Source organism: Atta cephalotes, assembly GCF_000143395.1.
Source record: "Atta cephalotes unplaced genomic scaffold scaffold00018, whole genome shotgun sequence".
Taxonomy (NCBI): domain Eukaryota; kingdom Metazoa; phylum Arthropoda; class Insecta; order Hymenoptera; family Formicidae; genus Atta; species Atta cephalotes.
The window spans coordinates 1,641,260-1,660,706 of NW_012130082.1; the positions used below are offsets into that span (position 1 = coordinate 1,641,260).

The 19,447-nt window shown below is 29.1% G+C and overlaps 1 protein-coding gene across 2 annotated transcripts in view; it reads left to right on the plus strand.

Moving 5' to 3' along the window:
• The first annotated feature begins 380 nt into the window (after positions 1-380).
• The window catches only part of LOC105618734 (sodium-driven chloride bicarbonate exchanger), a 33,765-nt gene continuing 14,698 nt past the window's right edge, over positions 381-19,447 (plus strand). The window contains exons 1-11 of one of the 2 annotated variants that reach the window (XM_012200265.1): positions 381-498; positions 2,571-2,705; positions 7,858-7,923; positions 9,967-10,105; positions 10,613-10,832; positions 11,226-11,349; positions 12,084-12,260; positions 12,913-12,975; positions 14,921-15,016; positions 16,841-16,944; positions 17,518-17,703. In XM_012200265.1, coding sequence (XP_012055655.1) covers positions 381-498; positions 2,571-2,705; positions 7,858-7,923; positions 9,967-10,105; positions 10,613-10,832; positions 11,226-11,349; positions 12,084-12,260; positions 12,913-12,975; positions 14,921-15,016; positions 16,841-16,944; positions 17,518-17,703 — 1,428 coding nt within the window. The remainder of the gene's footprint in view (positions 499-2,570; positions 2,706-7,857; positions 7,924-9,966; positions 10,106-10,612; positions 10,833-11,225; positions 11,350-12,083; positions 12,261-12,912; positions 12,976-14,920; positions 15,017-16,840; positions 16,945-17,517; positions 17,704-19,447) is intronic. The other variant, XM_012200266.1, reaches the window with a different exon arrangement.

The following is a 19,447-nucleotide window of genomic DNA, read 5'->3' on the forward strand; positions in this document are numbered from 1 at the left end:
CAGACACCTACGAAATAATTTGCGTTGACGTACGGTTATATGCACACATTTGGCATCATCATCCAAATGAATAAAGCAATTTTCAATGTGCATCCATCGAATGGACCTATAAGCTAACAACAAAATTCGTATTGACCTTTATTAATAAAATACTGGTTGGATGTTCACCAAAGAAAAATTTACATTTCAGAAACGTTTCTCGGAAAGAGAACAAAATCACGGATAAACGAACTAGATGATATTTCTGCCGGTTGGGAACTCGTTAATGCTCTAATAATAGAAACTTGCGTCCGCGTTGATATAGATGCATACAGAGTCGTCGTCGCCATTGGCATTACGATAATTAAATCGAATATTCAATTTATTTTCACAGGCCGTGGATGCAGCCGAGAGCCGGCAGTGGCGGGGCCCATCCGGGCGGAACAGGTGACGATGAGGCCCCGAAAGATCCGGGCGCGCGGATCACCCATCAGTCTTACACGGAAAAAGATTATGAAGGTAAGAAATGTTAGATTTTTCAATTTTTTTTAAATTAATGAGAGTTAATCACTATAAGCATAATTACTAAACTTTGTATTACATTAAACTACATTGGAAAGCTGTAACAAATAGGAAATAAATAAGAAATTATTCTGAAATAATTTAATTTAATTTGAATTAATTAAATAAGACGTTTCATAATTAAACTTTAGCTATTATATCGTTTTATGAAAATTTTTTATCGTTGTACACAAATCTTTGTATGTGAAAATATAATTTTATAATTAAATACTACTTCATGATTTATTAAAATATCTTTTTAATCAATATTATACTTATTTTTATTTCTATAGTACATTTTTAATAATACATAATTATAATATTTATTAAAATATTATAATATTCTTTAATTATATTTAGATTAACTATTAAATAATTTGAGTTATAGCTGGTAAATAAATGCAGCATTCGAAATAGAATTATTTTTTATGCTGGATAGGTTTAAATTTAAAAAGTATGTGTAAAATATTCTGATTCTACGAGAATGGTGATGTTAAAGGTGATAAGTCGAAGTTATTTAGTAAAATAGAACGGTCGATTCACTGATATTGAGAACTGCGGTTATATTTGATTTATCAATTCCACATCTTATTTTTAGAGGGTATTATAAGTACATGTAAGAAATTTGATAAATTTTCCTTCTATTATTTAAATTTCGCCGAAAAACTTTAATTGTAGATCTTTTAAAAATATAGGTATATCTTATTTATACAACCGACAATAAAATAATATAAATTTAACTGACGCGAAAAATATCAATATGAAGATAATTATTCTGAAAATTCTTGGTATTATTTCACATAAAATTTTTACGATCGCGAATATTTTAGCAAATAAGTACCGTAATAAGCTAAAATATCAAGCATTGTCTGTAACAAGTAATAACACCTGCATCTACTTTAGGTCAGTCTGATACGAATCTGGCTTCAGTTTGCTCACATGACGAACCTCGCGCGTGTAGGTGCTTCGAAAATCGTTACTTCGTCAAACAACATCTATGGATGGATATGGGCTTGCGAGGTCACTTCATATCGATAACGAAACCTGTGAATAGAGGCCATACATGTGTGATGGTCTTGTATCGTAAATGCTGAACTATCCAGCGAAATAAATTGATCGTCCAGTCTGTAGGTGTTTACCTCCTATGATTGACGCGATATGAAAAACGTCAAGTTGCTTTGAAAGATAAAATTTTCATGTTGAATATTTGATTCACAATTTGCGACATCTCGATCTCTTTATATAAATATAAATTCATATTATTAAAAATGTCTAAATTTTCGAGATATATGTATTTAATATACATATATATATATATATATATATATATATATAAATATATTTTATAATTAATGTTATTTACATAGACTATAGTATTGATATCCAATTATGTTTATATGTCTGTAAATCACGTTTTTAATGACTCTAAATAGCATAATAAACTATCTGTCTACTTAGTTATTATATATCTTTTGTAATTTTCTCAATTTGACACGTGTATAATAATGTAGACGATACAATTAGTTAATAAAAGCAGCTAAAAATGAATAGATTTCTTATATTTATAGGGCATAATAATTAGCCTTGTAAATTATATAATATCGGAAAAATTAAGTTAATGGTACATCAATAATATAATATATGTCATCCAATTATTCATGTCTATTGTTATAAACTCAGTACGAATATTTTGACCTTTTTGTGTGAATTCATCTTCACCTGACCTTTCATTCGAACACATGCAGCCAATTGGCAACACATACAGCTAATGCGTAAATGAATCTCATCAAACACAACGATGTTTCACTTCTACAGGATCTACTTGTTTCACGCGAACATTTTCGCAGATAGGATTACGCGATTAAATGACGCTGACCTAATTTTCTTTTATAATGAAAGAAAAGTTTGTGTGTCGCGTGCACTTTCATATCAGGGAGAATCGCTCTAAATCCGCGCATCTTCTCCAGGTGTGAGTTGTGACTCTGTATATACACTGTATATGATGGGGCATCTCTTTCATCTGCTTCCAGGTCACAGAGCGCACACGGTGTATGTGGGCGTGCATTTACCAGGGGAAAGAAGGCACCGCCGACACCATAAACATCACCATTCACAACGGCAGCCGTACCCCTGTGGTAAGGAGGACGCCGACAACGATAGACCAAGTAAATCTCGATCTTTATTTCATTTCTTCTTTTGTGCTCCACAAAGTTGTGCGGCTCAATAATGATGTCGCGTTATGCAATATTTCGACCTTGTTCAATCAGTGACAAAGTATAATGACATATCGGTACTATACATAAATCAAAGTATAACGACGAACATACAAAATAATATTGTGCAGATGTGATAATTATGAAATAGATGTTTAAACATTCCTTTTGTAGATTACTAATGTTAATTCAGTTATCCTTCAACGTCAGGAAATTAATTTAATAGGATGTACTTATATAATACTTCATCAAAAATGAATTTTGTACTTTCTATTTCTAACAAACACCATCTAATAATAACATAATTGTTAGTTACAAATTTTTATAATTTCTCACTCAAAAATATAACTGTTACGTGCAACATGTATTACTGTTTAAAGATTATGCGTTTTGCGGGTTTTTTCCGTGTCCAGATTCATTCTTGGAATGCCAACATTTTGGAATGCCAACGGAATGTATTACTGTTATATTATTGAATAAGAAATTATAATTAATAATTATTGTTAGTTGATGTTTGTTGAGATTGGTACATGTTTCTCTATTGTTAAATTATACGTAACTTATTTATATATTCTATACACAAAACATTTATACATTATTTCATATAATAACTATTTCGATATATCATTTGATTAGATATTATCCAACATTCCTACCAATAAACGGATGTTTCAAATACTGTGGCGTAATAGAATGTTGCGGTAGAAAGGAGAATTCACACGTAGGCATGCGAAACGTTAATTACGTATGCAATATAACTTTATCGGTACATATACGAAATCACACGAAAATGCAAAATCAAGAATAAATTCTTGATATATAATGAATAAAGTATAAGACTTTTTCTAAGTAGCCAAAATCGAGTAATAATGGATGTTGCAAAATAAGAACAATAAATAAAATTTTTTCTCTGAGAACTTTACCAAATCTTCATCAGAGGGATAGGAAGATTTGATATTTTTTACCAAATTGATAGAGATTAAGTAGAATTGAAACGTTTTTTTATTTTGATATTTTCTCAAAGAATAAATTTGATTAGTATTCTTATTTTGTGACGTAATTGCTCGATTTTAGCCATTATCCCCATATTTTATGTTAATAAAATCACAAGAATCTTCAACATATTCAATATATTTTCAATATATTTTAGACTATGTTGAAACTAAGAAGATATTAAATAAATTTTCTTTGAAAGAAACATTTTATTATAAGCAATATTAAGTAAAATACTTAATTTTAATAAAATAAGTTTATAATCGCACTAAGAATTTACAAGATTAGATAAAAACTAATGTCTACAATCATTCAGCTTGAAAGTTAATTTAATGCACTTGCAATTCAATGAAATAGTCAAGTCTTATAATATCGTACTCATTCCACGATATTTATACTATTTTCAACTCTAGAATTTGGCATCAATATGTACTACGTTCTTAAAAACGATACATAAATATTTCTAATATACGTAAAATTAATTTTTCAATTTATTTATAACTTGGATACTATATTTTATAATTGTTTTACACAAGTAAGAAAAATATTATGTAAATTAAAGAGAAATACAAAAATAATTTTATAATTATTATCAATATGTTTTCATTTTAATAATATTTAATTTATAAATTACAAATTGTTTTTATATGCAAAATATTGTATATTTTTTAAAACAGAAACAATTCTTTTACTCTCACATGAATTTCTTATTTATTTAATATTACATTTAATAGCTTCTAACAAAGCATCCATTTAATTAAAGATAATGTCTATAAATATAAAATATCTAATTTATATGAGTCAAATTTCAGTTATGTGAAGATATACGTTTTCTGCTTTTGTTGTTTAGAACAGACAGTTGGTAAATCTAACAAAAGAAGATTGTGCCAGTGTCTAAAAATGAAACGAGATTCGCAGCCTTGCATTTTGTAGCGGTGTGAGCTTCATACTTCGTTAACAGTGCTATATTATTTCGTCCACTCAAATTTAATCCCATTTCAAAAATAGCGGTCATTGCATGAAATTATTACACTGATTGTTGAAAATTTGCAACTACTTTATCGTACTAAAACCAGTTCAAAATGCTGAAGTGTCTGCACTTTTGCGACATATTCGAATCGAATATGGCAGCGCGCCAACCACTTGTCGAGATTTATCCGGATGTTCACCCTACTTCTGATCGAATATAAGAACACAGTCGATACTGAAATGTAGTAATCCTTCAGTATAAGGGAATGATTTTTATGTACATAACCAAGATGAAAAAAAAGAAGAAAATTACTTGAGAAATGATATACAAAATCCTTCTATTTGGTATACAAAATATTATTATTTTGTTATTAATTTATTTATATAATTTTTAACTTGTAATATATATATATTAGCATAAAGATTTAGCTTGATTCATCAGTAATAATTTATTATCTTTAATAAAAAAAAGTTTTATAAAATTATTAAAAGCGCGAAAGAAATAATATTTTTGTATTTTATATTAAAATAACAATAATATAAACATAAGACATTAAATAACAATTTCAATCAATTTTTATAAAATTAGTATACAAATTATGCAAAAAAAATTGCCATTGTCGAGTTAATGATAAAAATTTGTTTTCTCATAAAATTTGGCTTTTCATCATTAAATATTTTATTTTAAATAATCAAGCTAATATTGTTCCAAGTAAAATGTGTTTGTATATTAATTTAGTTTTATTTTTTCTATAGCTCTTTAACTTGATATATCAAAAGAATAGTACATTAAAAGAACTTTAAATTTCTGGGTAAAATAGAATATGCTCAAAATCGGATAAAATCGAAGAAACGATTTGTCTTGAAGTACATTTATTAAAAATTAGAAGACGTTAAAATAATTGATCAAGTTATCGCTTGTAATGAGTAAAACACGATAAAGATGAAGAACTTCTTGGAAAATATTGATCATCAGGTTTTCAAGGCGCTTTTCTCTCAGTCAAATCTTTGAACGTTTCTATTAAGTGAAAACATATTGCTTTTTGCATATTCAAAATATTCTCAATTAATTAGATATATTTGTAAATAAATATTGTGCAAATTATTTACAAATTAATCAAATTTCTATAAATTAAAAGAATAATCACATAAAAGAAATATATTTAAATTTTAATTCAAATATAATTTTATATTGATATATTCATTTTTTTTAAATACAAATCTTCCAATTAAAAAGAATATGCACAAGAAATGAGATTGAACATAAGAGAAGTATCTATTGTTATGTTATATATTTTACAAAGATATATCTATTTTGGTATATGATATATATTTCGTGTTATTTTGCTTGAAAGTCGATGAAACGAATACTCGTTACAATTACATCTTCAGAAAATGGATTTCTTGAGAAAAATAAGGGTTTTATCACAGATTGCAATTTCTTATCAGTTAACTATAACACTATTCATTTAATTTCTGTCGCAGCGAAACGTTCATGATTTGACCGCAATATCATTTTATTTATTTACAATATCTTCGTATCTACAATAGCTAATAAATTCTAAAGAATATACATTCAGTGCCAATAATGCATAATTCTTAAAAATGTATTAATCATTGTTATCGATGTTAATAATAATAATGTTAATAATAATAAAATCATTTTATATACTCAAACTTTAAAAACTGATAACAAAAAAAGAATGAACGTTTAAAAAAATATTTTATAAAAAGAAATCGAAAATCTATTTCGAAAAACAAAGAATATTAAAATTAAAACTGATGTAATTGAAACATATTAAATAGATTTAATATTGTATTAAATATTGTATTATCCATTTATTAAAAATTGTGTTCATATTAGACTTAAATGTTTTCCTGAAAATGCTGAAATATATCATTTCTAATTCTCAGTTCATATATTAATTTCTATCACTACAGACTGAATCAATTAATATCAGATCTCAAATCACTCGATTTCTCTTATAGATAGATACAACTTATTTTATATAATATCGAAGGATCTTCTAACTTTATAAAATCTTATATTAATTATAACTTGTTTATTCTTTAGTTAGTTTAGCAATGGATTTTAATTAAATTTGATGGATCTTTAAACATTTTTTTGTGCAAAATTAAAAAATCGATTTATATTAATCAAATCATAAATAATTTCAATTCTACGTAGAATAATCAATCATTTAATTCTACATAGAATAATCATATCATTATTTAATTCGCTTATTGATCAATATTAAAAAAATATTTAGAAAAAAAGTAAATATGAAAGTCACATCGTATAAGTAAATATCATAAATTTAATAAATTTAATAAATTTTAATAACAGATAATAAGGGGAAAAATGAAATGACGTCAAACAAAAATTCCTTTGTTCATTATTTAATTATTGTGGATAAGTAAAAAAAATTATATTTTATCTATTATTAATATAAGTAATTTAAAATAAAAGTTTTATATATCGTATATTAAAAAAATACTTTTTAAACAAAATACTTTTTATGTAATAAAATACAAATCGCGAAAAGCAGCTTTTAAAAGTCTGATGAATTTCTTCCTGTTTGTGCTGTAAATGCCACTTACTAGAACATTGAGAGAGCTATTAAGTATGGAAGTTTAGCGAAGCGTTATGTGGCTTTGACGTAAACTATAATAGTTATCAAATCAAAGTAAATAAATTGAATTCCTTTATATGCACATATCAATGATGAGAAATATTCAAGATACACTTGATCAATTTGTCAACATTTTTCATCAATATCCAATTCTTTAATAAACATCGTGTATATGTTGAGACAAGTGATTAAAATATTCTTTATCAACTATAAGCTAAATCAATACCGCAATTCTCGTGCTTACATTCGTGATTCTCTCTAATTAAAAACACAAATGATAAACCAACAATAACAATGTTTTATTATACCAAATAATACCTAATTATAAAAAGAATTAAATAATTTTCTCTGTAGAAAGACGAATTTTTGTTTTTTGTAATTAAATTGGAATTATTTAGTTTAATCCGCTCATCTTGTATGTTAATAATCTAAAAAGATTCAACGCAAATTCTCTCGAAAATCAATATTCTTTTAGTCCGAATGACACGGTATCGCCGTTGACATTGCAGGACAATTTTTGATGGCGCGCAGGGGTCGTCTCGCTAGCATCTGCGACCCCGCCGGCGAGATGATATGTAAGCCACCCTTATGCATACATACGAGGCTCCTTTATGTGATGCAAATACTTTACGCGAGATCGTTCGTGTATCCCGCAACGCAATACGGTCCTTCAAGTTTTCTCGTTGAAAAAATAATCTCACGTCTTCACTATTATGCCATTATTTGCGCACGTAGTATCAACGAGTATTGGTTGCTGATGACGCTTTCATGAAGATAATGTTTCGTGAAAAATAACAATCTTGATTTTAAATCTAACATAATGTTTTAGATGTCTACGATAATCGCGTCACGTGCATCAACGTTTCTCAGACATAAGTAGCTTGTATATCACACAGACGTCATCTTGATTCGTTTATTACTGTTATATAAACGTAATTGTATTTGATGTTATCGAATGCATTTGTACCATAAGTGCCTCGCCATGCGTTGTAACGCGCGTTTATTAATTCTGCAGGTGTCCGGTGTAAATTATGATATAAGGTATAATGATGATGAATTCGATTACGCAGTGCGCAGATTAAAAATAAATATTTACAGTTTTGTGGGATGTACGAACGGTACCGAAATTTTGACGACGCACGACACAACACATACATAATTTCAGAGGAGGGTAAGACCGCTATTTCCACATTTGCGGAATATAAATACCGTCGAGTTAATGTTACTATGCTACAATAAACGAGTAAATACATCGCTCATGACAATTGGGTATTTAAAAAAATTTTGTCATTACGTATTATTGAGATATAATAGAGTTGCTTAGGAGATTTATAATTTATAATAGTTATAATTGAATAAATTTATTTTCTCGTTTTAAAATTAAAGTACAAAATAATTAAGTTATCCATGAATATTACTAAAATAAAAATATAACATTTAAAAATATAATTTATTATGAAAAATATTTATATATATAGATAATGCTTTAAATAATCCTGTGATAAGACCTTATAGGTCAGTATATAATAATTGATTAACCTTAAAGTCTTTCTTTACATCGGCGATAGTTATAGAACAGGTCGGGACTATGTAATAGCCTTTTCCCTCCTGCCATCTATTTTATAAAATAGTATTTTACCCAACTCTAGTTATATTGATTTACATTACACAACAGGTTACACAATTGTTTTAATCAGAAGATTTCTATCTTTTTATTCTGCTTTTTATGTGTCTTTTAAAAAAATCTTTCTAATGTGCATGCGTCATCTATCATGGCGTATACATACATTCATACACATAATATGTCTATACATTTTACGCTATTTGTCGATCGATCGATCAACGTCAACTTTCTTTCATTCCGCTTTGAATTTGACGTGACCGTACTCAAAAGATGTTTCGAAAACGGAATTCTGTCCCTTATTTAAGTTTCATTGACATCAAGTCGGATACTTAAATTTTGTGATGACATCTCTTAGTCCTCGCCAAACCTTATTTCTTTATCTGAACATTTTATTTCACAATTTTTTTACAATTCTTTTAGACTTATAAGAATTTATCCTATCTCTATTGATATTTTATTAGAACAAACAATCTAGTTTCTCTTTTATATAAATATTTATGTAACGTTTCTTTCTGAACATTACATTCATTCGCTGAGATGCGCAAAGAATAAAATGGAACATGGCATGGAAATTGATAGTTTACTTGCTTGCATACTGTTCTGCACGCAAATAAGAATAACCGACTTTTCTTAATAATTCGTTGTTTATCTCTGATTAACGTGCAAGTTCTCGTAAAAGTTATCACTCTTAATCTCTATTTGATGAATAATGTAAATAATATAAAATTGAGATCAGAATGTCTGCTGTTATAATATTATAATATTGTATGTATTTTGCATTTGTCAACTTTTCAATCACATTTAGCTGAACATTTCGTAAACGATGTCATTTAAAACAAATTTCTCATTTGTTATATCTTGTTATACTTGGCATATATATTCTGATATAAATGTATGTCCTCTCTATTTAAATATTGTATATATTTTCGCATACTTTTGTTACCGATTACGACTTTGAAATTGGTAATTCACGCTTTATTGCATAATTGTTTAGTCACTCCACCAGCCCAGAGAGTGCAGTTTATCCTTGGCGAGGAAGTCGGTGATGATGCACACGAATCGCATCCGTTGTTCTCGGAAATGGAGGAGCTCATTAAGGATGGCGATGAAATGGAATGGAAGGAAACAGCGAGGTAAAAGTCGAATTACAACTCCATTTTGTCGATTTTAACTTTTTGAAATGCGAGAATATGTTTATTGCATTGATGTTACGCATTGAAACCATCCGTTCCACAATAGTATATATATCCATAAAATAATATCTAATTTATTCAGTTATGCATATGCGGAACAGTCATATAACAAAATGTATAACACAAAACACATAATTGTAATTCTTTGAGTACATCAAAATAAATAATTAAACGAAAACATTAATAATACAAGAATAAAATTTTAATTAAACAAGAATAAAAATTTTTATGCATAAAATATTGTAATAATAATTCTTTGAAAGCACAAATTAAAACGTTTTGAATTTATGCATATTTCAATTTTCAACTTTCAACTCAAAAAAAAACTAAGAGCTGAAATTTTTATTTTTATCTTTAAAATAAAATACGAAATATTTTTATAAAGAAATATCGCAAATATTATACGTACATATACAAATATTGTACGTACAAATATAATATACACAGATGGATCAAGTTCGAGGAAGATGTCGAAGAAGGTGGCAATAGGTGGAGCAAACCTCATGTTGCCACCTTATCACTGCACTCACTCTTTGAATTAAGGAGTCTGCTTTTAAACGGGACCGTCATGCTCGATATGGAAGCAGGCAGCTTAGAACAAATAGCTGATCTTGTTCTCGATAACATGATTAATAAAGGAGTATTGTTAGTCGAATTGCGAGAGAAGGTAAGAATACAGTAATGTACGCGCGTGAGAAAAAATCATTTAAATACCTATCCTATTGAAATGGAAAGTTTTTACCACGATATCCTTAAATAGATTATATCCTTAAATAGATTACAAATACATTTATAATCCTCACATTTCGCTACTAATATAACGCATATATATAAAATTCATTCATATCTCGTTAAGACAGGATAAATTATTGATTATACAAAAAGTAATATTACCGTTGATGGAAAATAATGTCACCCTTTATTGATTGAAGAGAACTAAAAGATTTATGATTTATCTATATTTATTCCTCATATTTTTGATTTGTAAATTAATATTTTGCACGTCAGGCACACATGTACCACTAATAAATCGACTAGACAAAATATAATATCATTTCAGGTGAGAGAAGCCCTTCTTGTCCGACATCGACATCAACACGAAAGACGTAAAGACAATAACATGTCGAAGTTACCGATCATAAGATCATTAGCTGAGATAGGACGCAATCATTCCTCCTCAAAAAGTAAGTTTCACGTTACTTGTTCCTCTCACAATATCGATAAATTACTTTTGGACAGGTTGTCGATGGCTCTACACAAATAATGTACATAATGTTTTTAATATCAGGCACATGGGCGCTCAGAAAAACACAAATTGTCTCAGCGTGTAGCACCCCGTTTATCTATCTAACATATCCTTTTTGCGCTTTCCTTTTATTTTATATTTATATTTAATTTGCCATTTCTTCTAAATTGTATTTTGTTTTTCATTTAATAATAAATAAATTTTATTATAAATTTATTATATGATAAATGGTGTAATAAACACTATAATTATTATTAATTCATAAACAAGATAATATATTTCTATCACCTATCATAATTTTTATTATTTAAATTAATATATACATTTAATCATTATTTTATAGGCTCGTAATGATCCGAAATAATGTTTAAATAAATATATAACAATAATAAATTTTTTAATTTGAAGAGCTGAATTAAAGTTGATTTTTTTTATTTCTTAATTTTTATTTTACAAATTAATTTTCTTTCATTAATCTTTGATATTTCGGATCATTAAGAGTTTGATTTAATTTAATTTCTCTTAATTTCTAATCCAATTTTGTTTTTATTTTCACCTGCATTTTCGTTGAAGACCACCCTGACGACGGTGGCGAGACGAAAGAGTCGGGTCCAAGGGTCCTAGAGTGTGCTAACTTTGTTAAAACACGTACGACACAATCGACATTTTCAGATAGCGACTGTTCATGTGGTATGCATGCGTTGTTGACGTCAGATTTGCAGGAGCGTCGTGATCCAAAGGATATTTACGTACCGTCCGTGGCTCGCAGCAGCAGCTGCCCGAATTCGAACATGGCTCCGCTGTCGAAAGAGGCGAAAGACCTCAAAGGGCCGTATCTTCTGGTTCCAGGTACAACTTAGGCCAGTTCATCCGCTAAGCAGCCTTGGATTGCGGTGCTTTCGTCGCTTTTTTAACAACACCCCAATGGAACAACCCACTAACAATTACAACATGCGTGTATCGATTGCTTCGCAAATGCTAGGGTGTTTTTATTACGAAATTAAAAGCATTGGCAAGTCTAGTTTTGCAACTTCGATCCTGAGAGATTCGTGATTTGATAAACTGAATAGACTTACATTCTGATATGCCAATAAGGATATAGAACAATATAATTCTTGAAAAGTTCATTTTAATTAAATACGCTAAGGACAAAATTTTAAAATTTTAGAATCTATGATTATATGAATTTGGGAGGCAAGCGATACTTTTAGCTATAACTTGGTATCATTGGATTGTGTGTCTTAGTGCGTGCCGATCAAGCGAGGATCAAGACAATCTCGATTGTCGCTGGATCCGTCCGCGATCCATTGGATTTACAAGCCATGGTCATTCCCCAACTGCCTGATGTTTCTTGGTGATTGTCTTGCTAATTGATTGTCAATGTGAAATACTTGGCGTCATCAAGACTGCTCATCGCCTTCATCGAGTCACCCTCTTCGTGCTCCGAAGCTCAAGCCGGTCGAAAATTTGTAACTTACCATCGTTTCTTTTCTTTTGTCAGACGAATTTGGCATACCCCACGTGGTGGGATTCACAACGTGGTTCGCGATGTGTCCGCTAAAAGGTTAGCTTGCCAGATGGTTTATTCTCGATTCTACGAATCTGCACAAAATTCTACTTCTCACTTATCTTCCGTTTATATTTATATTAAAATCTCTTCTCTGTCATCTTTCGTGTTTTATCACGTGTCTTATCATATAAGCTCGTGATCGACGTTCGATGAAACTCATTTCGGTTTCTTGTCAATTCTACTATTTCAACTATGTCGATAGAATTATTTTTATTGTAATGCACAAAAGTTTCAACTATAAGGACACATCATTCTCTTATGCGAAACGAGAATTCCGGGTAATCTGGCAAAATAGATGTCGCACAGATTCAAAATTTCGTAACAGTTTGATAGTGATTTTTTTATATGTCATTGATTCGAACAGTCAGATATTAATCCACGAAAAAATATTACTTCTACAAATATTATACGTGTCCTTATCGACAAGAGTGTAAATGTCAACTACACTGTAGATACGCGTCTGACCTATTCTAGCCACAACTAATACTATGCTCAATTCTACCTCTTGAATATTAGACACATCTTGATCATTCGCAATACACATTGAAATTGATTATGCGGTTGCTAATGCGGTTACAGCAATACGAGAAATGGATTGTGGTCACCCATAATCTGCATTCTCACTGGCATTAAATACGGCTGTCTAATTACCATTTTCTATTGATATTGACTATCACCCTTCAGTTTAAGCAAATAAGACCAGACAGCGATATTAAATGTATGAGAATATAGAGAATTGTAATATATTTGCGAATGACGGGTTTACTTCCTATCATACGTGACGTTACTACAATTTACCGTTCGCGGTCTCATTATCCATTGATCAACATGCACGTTCCTTCGTTGATAATTGTAGGCCAACATTTATAATTCCAATCATGAGGCATGGATCTTTCTATGTGATCTTACTAAGTGCACGTAACTCGATGTAAACCCTGTCTATTATACATTCATTATTGTGCATTTATGGTTCTCAGTGTTATAATCGACTAATCTCTTTTCAGTATCCTAACATTAATCCATTCTCCTTGTAACCTGTGAAGAAGCGAAAATAAATACGATTTCTTTAATGTTATATTTTGAGACGTATATGTTTCATAGAACGCAAGAAAATGAATATTGAATTATGGAAAAAAATAAATTATTGTGAATTTTGCAAAAAATGTAATAATTTTTCGGTTTGTTATACATTTTAAGTTATATATATTTTAAGATTTCCATAAGATCCAATATTAAAGCGATTTACGATAAGTGCAATATATAGCATTGAACGTATTCAATGGACCGTAATTCAATGAATTTATTGTGTTCTTTGTTAATTAATGAAGCGTTTCATTGTTTATGTTCCTTTTAATGTCGACGGTTCGTGAGCCATTTTGAGTCGCTTCGCGACTACTGCGAAACTTACTGACAAATATATACAAATGAAGCGATGTTAAAAATCAACAATGCGATGAAACGTGCGGTAAAGTCACACAAAGAGATTTTGTAATGTATTTACCACTACCACATCCCTGCGTATATTTTCTATATAAAAATAGAAACAATTGCATGTATAATTTTCTCCCCACGATAATATTGCAATTGGCACGTGTACTCATGTACATGGAATATTCCGGAACCAGGCTGTTTGTTTGCACGCGACAATCTTTTCTCAGATTAAATTTCCAGATTGAGTTTAATCTCTAGTGTATACTAACGAAACTATTTTTAATTTCGACTAATTTATCTTGTATCCTGAAGGATTATTTCGCGATGAGAAATACGATGAAAAATGGATGATATATATGCGAACCGTTTTATTATACATTTTAAGTGACTTCGAGTTTATACATTTAAAGTGATCGCGAGTGATTGGTGACAAATCCTTTGTTCCTTCTTGCATCTTCCTTTGTAAATAAAAGACGATCCTGGTGTTGTGTTTCATGCTCATTTTTAGTGGAGGAATCGAATTCCGCTCCGGCGATCGCCGGCGCAACAAGTCAGGGCAGTGGAGCAGCGCTGAATGCTGGTAGCCGCTTCCTTGCGATACCCGGCAATCCCGGTAAACCGCTTTTCTGTGCTTGCTTTCTACTCATACACACCTTTATACTCGCGAGCTGCATTAATCCGTAGTGAAATTCCATACGTATAAGTAGATTAATCTGCAGTAGCAATTACCCACGCTGTGCTCGACAAATGAGAAATCATTGTGAGATCAAAATGGATTGTTATTGGAACTCCGGAAGATTTAACAAACTTTATCGTTTGTTAGAAATGATCAAAGTATCTTTACCATATTTCATAACGGTGGCGATTTATAAATTGCGCCAGATGTCATTATGTCTCTTGCCAATTTTTGAAATTACTTTAGTAGAAAGAAGATTCGACGTAAAAATGAATGATAGAAATATTAATTATTATACATTTATTAAAAATAATCTAAGGATTTTTTAAATTTAAATAACTGCCAAAGAATGTAACAGATTAATTAAATATCACAAATCTAGAAATATTTGAACAGATATTGTATTTTCAAGCGATTTTCTGTTCAGTTGGAAATACAATATCTAAAAATATCTAAAAAATTATAGAGAAATATCAAATTGCAAAGTAGAGTTTGTATTATTTTAATACGATAAGGTTTCAGAAAAATTTATAATAAGGTTATCCTTACAAAGAATCACTAGTGTGATCTTCACTAACATTTGATGCAAAGGTCAAGTGTTACTTTAAGTATAATGGGTTTCGATCAAACGTTCATTTGATTTGCACAATCGAATAAATCGATTGATATCGATTGTGTATGCTAATATTAAAAAAAATGATTTAGAATTATAAATAAATTAATGTGATTTTTTATTATCACGCAATTAATTTCAGTTTAATAATCTTAAAATCCGTCTGTATTTCATAATATCTCTGATAATATCTCTTTTCGATGACGCTTAAATTCTATTAAATAATTAAACAGATATTTATACATAAAAGATTTAACTCTCTTTTTGATGAGAATTTGAAATAATTTGTTTTGCAAAATGCATTTAATTGATAAAACTTAAAAATAATATAAAATTGTAACATAATGCTGCAAATAAGACAAAATTATGAATATTGAATTATTATTTGTGATTATAAATATACAGAAATCAATATCATTTTATTTCGCGGTTAAAAATCATTAATATTTAGGAATTGTTAAAAACTATATCTTTAATAAACATTTTTACATTCATTTACATAAAATGCTGCTTTTATTTCGCGATTTTTTTACAAGATAAAAGATCTTGAAAAATTTTGTTCAAACAAAACATTTTTACCTACGGATTGATGTGTGTTTAATAAATGTTACAAATTGTACATTTAATATTACAATGTTATTATTACCGCATCTTAATTTAATAAAGTTCTGGTATATTCTGAACTCACGTGTTAATTCTATCAAAGTAAAAAATTTGATTTGAATTTATGAGCGAGCCTTTCACGTGTATAAAAAGAACAATTTAAAAAAAATTTTCTTCATGATCTAAGCCGACTTCCTGTTATTTTGCAAACATACAGTTTGAATTAACTTAAAGAAAAGTCAGTTTTTTCAGAGATTTGATGAATAATTTTGTTGTTAGCGTGTTTGCTCTTTTCTATCCTGACAGATTGTCTTAAAGTGGAACGCGTATTATTCGCAGAGGTGAATTCGTGCGAATGATGTGGCGCGTGAAATTCGAGCTGTACAAATTGCAATCTATCTCGCGCGCGCGCATTTTGGAGGATTAATGACGCATAGGCGAATGAAAGCCATCATTTTCCTCATTGCATGCTATTGACAGGGATTATTACTCAAACTGTGTGTAAAAATTTAGGTAGTAAGCTAGATCTCTTTCAGGCCAAGAACCAGGCAGCAACGGCATGGATCGAAGTCCCAGCAGCGTGTCTATCAGCAGAAATCACAGCTCCTCCGCTTTAGAAAACGGAGACGTTAATCATAAGGTTCGTAAATACATTATTGTAATCAAATCTTTGAGGAATTAGATTCCTAATTTAGCGTAACCTTACACCATGATAGTTATGTAATATGAAAACAATTTTATAATTATAATATTTAAATTATTATATTAATAATTTTTAAATTATAAAATATTGAATTAATTAATATTGTATAATTAAAAATTGTAAATCTGTACGATATTCGTACACGTAATGTATTTAGCCTCGTGCAAAAACAATTATCATAAATTAATTGTCACTACATTCAGTTTTAACGCTAACGCTATATAAGGTTTACTTTATCTTTCTGTCGCATGTAATTAGTAATAAAGATAGAATATATAGAAAAGCTCACAGTTTATAACCACTTAAACCGAATGTAGCCATAATAATTAGCCAATTACCTTCCATTATTTTAAATATCCGACAAACACTTAATCAAAGAATCGCTTAATTTTTTTAGTAATGCTTTAGTAAAGAGCCTTCTAATCTTTACCCTTTAATGTCAAGATTGATTTTTCGTATCGCAAGCAGTTTAACCCAAGAAGTTTAACTTCAACTCCACTTTTTTATTAGGGTAATACGCACTTTATGAGGAAGATACCAGCCGGCGCTGAGGCAAGCAACATACTCGTAGGTGAAGTCGATTTTCTCGACAAGACTTTGTCCGCATTCATCCGGTTAAGCCAAGCTGGAATAATGGGAGATCTGACAGAAGTTCCTGTTCCGACAAGATTCATTTTTGTCCTCTTGGGACCCATGGTAAGAACGCTATTATCGCTACTATCGCGACTTATATGTAGAGATGGGATTAAATGTAAAAATAAAAAGCGAGAGAGTTATGATCTCAATCTATTTCAAACATCATTTCTTTGAGATTCACGCATCAGCTAGATATATAATTGTTGTGATGAAAAGTGATTTTACTATATGTAAAATCATATAATATACTTTATTTAAGCTGCACATCTTATGTAAAATAGACTAAATAGATAAACTAAAAATTTCTTAATTTCAATAAAATCTGCAAACTTTTTAATAAATAAACAATCATTAATATGTAACATAAGATAAATATTGACATTTTTAGTCAACGCAATTTTACGCCTATTAATAAATTTTGTGAATTTTGTATATTGCATGTTTATATATACTTCGTGTTCTCTCTTTTAAAGCATGCTGATTACTATTTTATCTTAAAACACAGTTTTATCAAAATCTGAAAATGTAGAATCCTTATCAAATTAATAATCAAAATAATATTAATGTTAATACTTATCTCATCTATAAGGAATTTATTCGAGAAATATTTTCGATAATAATAGATCTAAATTCGGACTTTGGCTGGGATAATATTAAATATAAGATTTTGTTCAAATCGACCAATTAATATTTATTTATCTTAAATACAAACTTCTTCTTCTTAATTTTTCCACTAAAATACTTTTATTACAGATACAATCATTATATATTATGAATATAATCTGTTTTCTTTCTTTTTATTTAAATGACGGTAAAAACACTTTTTCATAGACCTCTCGATATTCAAAATAATATTACAATAAAATCGAGCAAATTGCATTAACTCTAATTTGTCTCGTTTTATTATAATGTTATTTTTATTTAAAGTTATATAAATTTAAATGCGTCGTATAAACTAAATAGCAATTGAAGTTCATAAGAGAAAAGCTTTCTATAACAAAAAAAATAAAATTATTGCTATTTTTAATATCAACGTAACATATAAATAAATTGTGTAATGTAAAGATAATTCCCAACTATAGGGCTATCAAATAAAATTGCTGTATATTCAAATTCGTTAGCAATTAACGAATTCTCCGACTCTTAAATTGTCTGCACGAATCAATATCACTATTCGGCTATTATAGTTATATCAATGATTTATCACAGGCAATCATCTTTCACCACACTCAACCTCAAATAGGTGAGACCTAAAAACGGAACAAACTAATCCAAATTGAGCAAAGTTTTCACTTTATGTGAATATTATATATGCATCTAAATGTCAATTTGAGACACGAGAAGGTCATCTTTTCCCATAGCAGAGTAATTAAATCTTTAATAAGCAGTGCTTGCATTGCTTATTTTTCCCTAACAATAGCATGCAAAAACGCAATAGCGTATATTTAAATTGCATTTATGTGATAAAATAACTTACTTCATATAGATCCCTGAACATAATCGGCGGACGTATGCGTCCGCTGATTATTATCTCGAGAGATTTATATGTAAAGTAATTTATTTTTCACGTAAATGCGATTTACATAAGCCATTGTGATCTTAACATGTTTTATAAACTGCAATATTTATTTTTACATGTGCAATATTATTCTCTGAAAAACGATTTTTTCCATTAGTCATATTTGGTTCAAATTTAAATATTTTTATTTTTTGATAATGAATATAAGAAATTTCAATATATATATATATATATATATATACATACATATATATATATATATATATATATATATATATATATATA